This window comes from Bidens hawaiensis, unplaced genomic scaffold (genome assembly GCF_021521415.1).
Source record: "Bidens hawaiensis isolate Kalapana, Puna unplaced genomic scaffold, B.hawaiensis_p1.1 tig00024444_1, whole genome shotgun sequence".
NCBI classification, from domain to species: domain Eukaryota; kingdom Viridiplantae; phylum Streptophyta; class Magnoliopsida; order Asterales; family Asteraceae; genus Bidens; species Bidens hawaiensis.
Genome location: NW_027493857.1, coordinates 152,973 through 157,517, shown reverse-complemented (window position 1 = coordinate 157,517; position 4,545 = coordinate 152,973). Strand labels below are relative to the sequence as shown.

At 32.9% G+C, this 4,545-nt stretch overlaps 1 protein-coding gene and 1 long non-coding RNA gene across 2 annotated transcripts; one reads left to right on the top strand and one right to left on the bottom strand.

Annotated features, from left to right (window-relative positions):
• Positions 1-729: 729 nt before the first annotated feature.
• On the top strand, positions 730-1,798 carry LOC143569294 (uncharacterized). The gene is made up of 4 exons (XM_077055249.1): positions 730-964; positions 1,050-1,143; positions 1,307-1,373; positions 1,474-1,798. The coding sequence occupies exons 1-4, from the start codon at positions 793-795 to the stop codon at positions 1,525-1,527; spliced, it is 387 nt and encodes a 128-aa protein (XP_076911364.1). The 5' UTR covers positions 730-792; the 3' UTR covers positions 1,528-1,798.
• An 835-nt stretch (positions 1,799-2,633) lies between these two features.
• On the bottom strand, positions 2,634-3,616 carry LOC143569293 (uncharacterized). The gene is made up of 4 exons (XR_013141713.1): positions 3,494-3,616; positions 3,307-3,394; positions 2,959-3,056; positions 2,634-2,812 (listed from the first exon to the last, which is right to left on the bottom strand). It is a non-coding gene; the product is annotated as an uncharacterized LOC143569293 (long non-coding RNA).
• Positions 3,617-4,545: the final 929 nt, after the last annotated feature.

Genomic DNA, 4,545 nt, shown 5'->3' with positions numbered 1-4,545 from the left:
GGAACTAGACCACGGATTGACAAAGACGTTTTCACCAAGAAAAATGTTAATAATTAAATATTAAATAAATAAAATAAAAATTCACAATAAAAGTGTCTATATAAACCCCTCGTGTCACATGAAAATCCTTTCTTTCTTTTTGGCAATCTACGCAAGGTACACACCTACTTTCTCTCTCTCTCTTTATTTACTTTTTTTTTCTTTTTATTATTTTGTTTAGTTATAATTATTTGGTTATATTTAAAATAATTGCTCATGATTTACTTGCTATGAAAATTATGAAAATCAACTAGTGGGTCTGATCTCTCAAACAGTGGCAATGTATGTATGTTTTTTTTTATGTAATTGGATTCTTTTTTTCTAAATAATAAACATTAATTAATCATCAAAACTCAAAAGGGTATATTTAAGATGGGATTCATGGTTACAACAACAATAATATATTGTGCAATTTGTGAGACCTTTAGGCCTTTTGAATTATGAATCCTAGTTGGATCTTGGTTCATTTTGGATTTCTGAGTGTTCATGATGTGAAAGGTTCAAGAATTGAAATAACATGGAATTTGTTCTTAGGGTGTGAGTTTAAAGAAACTAATATTTAATTATCATTTCATATATTTGATGTAAGCTGTTATATAATCATTAGGTTCTACATGTTCCTTGTGCAGATTTAGGTGTGTGCGAAGAAAACCGTACATAAATAAGAAATGCATGCCTAGTACTCGAATGATATGCATTTTCCAAAAATAATGAGCATTTTTCTGTAAAAGAATATATATTTGAATTGTAAAAATGATGGAAATCGACACAAGTTCACGAGCCAATAATATTTTGATGGTGGAAGTCAACACTGGAAATGCACGGGTCAATGAGAAACGGCCCTTGGAAATTTCTTCACCGGCAAAAGAGGCAAGAAAGCATCCGGACAACAATGGAAATAACACCACTGTCTTTATTAACCATGGTGAGTTTTACTTTAATTTTATAAATGCACATATTTGCGGAATTTATATATCTATATTTTTATATATGTCTAAATTGTTTTTTAGGTGTGATGGCTTGGAACGAGAGCAGAAGAAAATGGGTCGGAGATAAATCTCAAAGATCACGAAGAGGAAGAACGCCCGAAGATCCAGTCATAAGGTTTGACTTGTATTTGACTTTTGAGGTCAAATGCATAAATTTTCAAGTTTATGTTTAATATAAACTAAATAATTATCTAGAGTTGGATACTTATTCAATTGATCTCAAAAAGTCTTAACATGCTCGTTTGCTTGACCTAAAAGTTTTGAATTCCGTTTTGCAGCTGGTCAACTACTTACGAAGAACTGCTTTCTAATAACGACCGTTTCCCAGAGCCAATTCCTTTGCCTGTAAGTGTTTCAAATACCAAAAGCATATAAAAATCAATGTTTGAATTGACCAGACCGAACACAATCTAATGAGAAATTGTGGTTTTGATTATTTTGGCAGGAGATGGTAGACTTCTTAGTTGACATATGGCTTGATGAAGGTTTGTATGATTAGATGATGAATCAGAATCCAGTGTTGCAGTAGAAGAATTAGACTCATCCGAATGCTAATGTTAATATATAGCACTGCAGCTTACAAATCCAGTCTGATTTTTTATCCGGTTGTTAATTAATTAATAAACTCAGGTTGGATATGCATTGTTCTTCCAGCTTTTTAATGGTAAGTTGTAGCATAAATATGGATTTCTAGAGTTTATAAAAGACCAAGAAGTAGCTTTGTAGCTAGTTTTCATGTATTTATAGTAATATTCTCACATATTTATGCTACTAATTTGCTAATAAAAAGTTAGATGGCTCGAATTCGACTTATTCATTGTGGAGGTCATGGAAGTTTGCATTATGACGTGTTTAACGACTGCGAAAACACGCTTTGGTAGAAAATATGTCTATTTGTGTACCAACATGCTACGAAAAAAATAAAAAATTATCATTAATTGTTAGGGGTGTCAATCGTATCAAGTTTGTGGGTCGAAGAATTTCTGGTCAACGGGTTGAATAGATGAACATGAGCCTGACCCATATATTTGTTTGTATATCTCAAGATTCTTTTTTATTGCCACTATAAAGTGAACCACTTTAATTATAAAGCGAATAACTTTTAAGTGATACGCAAACTGGTTTCAAGTGTCTACTTTTTTACTTGTGTAACTTATGGCTTATGAACTATTTTCAGACTAAAAATGATGCGCAAGTAAAGATAGATATGCGACTATATGGCAAGTGTCTTGTAACTATAAATATAAATAAAGCTGACATAATTAGTTTGCCATGTTTTGCAGTGTAAGTTTGAAATGATGTGGTCAATATGCAATTTTAATAAATTTTGTGAAAGCTTGATGCTTTAATTTGCCCCGAAAGATATTGGGAGATAGAACGTGGAAGATGAGACGTTATTTAGTGATTTTGTGTTTCTTTGACGTCTAATGAGACTAATTTAATGTTTATTACATGATACACTGTGAAAGTGTTTACTACATTATTTTGTTTATAAGTGTACTGATATCTCTGGCTTGCATTGATACCTCATAATGCAAGATTTCATGTTAACCAAATGGTTAATGCACCTTTTAATAAAAGAATCCCAAATGGTCAAATAGGATCTTCTTGCACATGCAAATGTTGTATATTTGACATCAATCTTACAATATGGTAACATTAAAAACCACAAGTGGTGAATACTGGATGACCCGACTCTAATTCGATTCTTTTAACTACAAACTACTTACTTCGCAATCAGATGCTGATCTAGCTTGATATCTCTAGCTTGCTTCTCGTGATTTCTGCATGATACAACAAACAGATTAAATCACCCGAGAACATTTCAATTTGTGGGTTATATGCGACTTGTAGTTCATATGAAAAGGTATAAATTTCAAGATTTGATCACTGATATAAGAGGTGCTGTAAATGAATAAAATATGCATACCATCATCTCATGATCTCCCAAGATCTCTTCAATCACCTCAAGTAATGGTTTATCCGCACTATTCGGTACAACAGCTGCAAACACTGCTCCTGCTAAACCTGTGTACATAGTTTGACTTATCAGGTCAAACCAAACTATATTCAACGTAAACTATCCTGATATTCTTTGACCATATAGGTAAATCTTGACAACTGCATCTATATTCGTTCTAAAACGGAATATTACGCCTTAGTTGTAGCAGATTTCATATCAAATATAAATCTGGTCAAAATGTCAAATCACATTTTGTTTGACCTCAAAAGTCATACCGAGACTCTTATTACGACACAATAACAAAATAAGAATTACCGGATTCTGGAAAAGCATCGATGAACATCATCATCTCCTCACCTGTAAGACCAGATAAAAAGCAAATCCTAGGTAGTGATCCAGCAATCTGGATACAAGTATACAACACACATCAAGTTAGTGGTGTGACACCATGTCAAGTACATTGTACAACAACATTTTCTCATATAATGACTAGGTAATAAACCTTTGAAGCTTCAAGGGTTGGCTGCTTAGTATTAATTGCTTCCCAAAGAGAGCCATGCATCATGTCTTCAGTGCAAAAAATAACCTCTAAGAATTCACCATCCAACTCTTTCAAAAACTTTTGTATCTGCAACAACAAAATGCGTTATACGTAAGAATATGAAAGACTGAATTGATTTTCAATCAATAGGTGATTACAATACTAATAAACCCTAATGATAATAATATACATTCCAATACTCCCGGAAGTTAAAGCGGTAGAAAATCAGACGCTCTAGAAAACAATAAAAAGAGGACACTAGTAATAATAATTAAAAAAACTAGTTTCGATCTCAATTCTTAACTTGCAGGTACAAACTTCTGCCACAAATATATAATCAGGGCCGGCTCAACGTGTTCGGAGGCCTAAAAGTAACTAAAAGTTGAGGCCTTTTTTTTTCTTCCTTCTTTTATGTTTATAGCTATAGAGAGTATCCATGAATTATGAAATATGGATAATATGCATTGATAATCGGTACATGGCATTCTTCCTTAACTTGTAGCCCATCGATGAGTTATTAATTCTAAAAAGACGACTTTCAAAAACCCATAATACAATAATACAAGCCTCTATTTTAGAATGAGGCCCTAATAAACTGCAGGCCTAAAGCCTTTGCCTTATTTGGGTTACCCACGAGACGGCCTGCATATATTGCTACAATCCTACAAACAGGTAAAGAAGTTACCTGAACAACCTCATTGACTTGAAACCCAACCAACAACCAAGCCTGCAAATAGACGGGCACCCGTTTATTAATTTACTTGATATAAGTACTATATGTAGTGACATTAAATGACACCATCTGCTACTTGTTATTGGAAGTTAACTAAATGTTTTTATTATTGACAAATGATGAAGAACTAACCACAACTTACTGGTGGACCAAATGTAGGATCATCAGGATTTAGAGGAACAAACTTTGAATCTTCCAACAACTCAGCAGAAGCATCTACAAAATCAACATGATCAATTAACAAAAAGCCCTTAATAATATTAAAACACTAATAAACAAA

Coding starts and splice junctions, on each gene's coding strand:
- LOC143569294 (XM_077055249.1), top strand. CDS start 793: ATGATGGAAATCGACACAAGTTCACGAGCCAATAATATTTTGATGGTG. Junction 965..1,049: donor CACTGTCTTTATTAACCATG/GTGAGTTTTACT, acceptor ATTGTTTTTTAG/GTGTGATGGCTTGGAACGAG. Junction 1,144..1,306: donor CCCGAAGATCCAGTCATAAG/GTTTGACTTGTA, acceptor TCCGTTTTGCAG/CTGGTCAACTACTTACGAAG.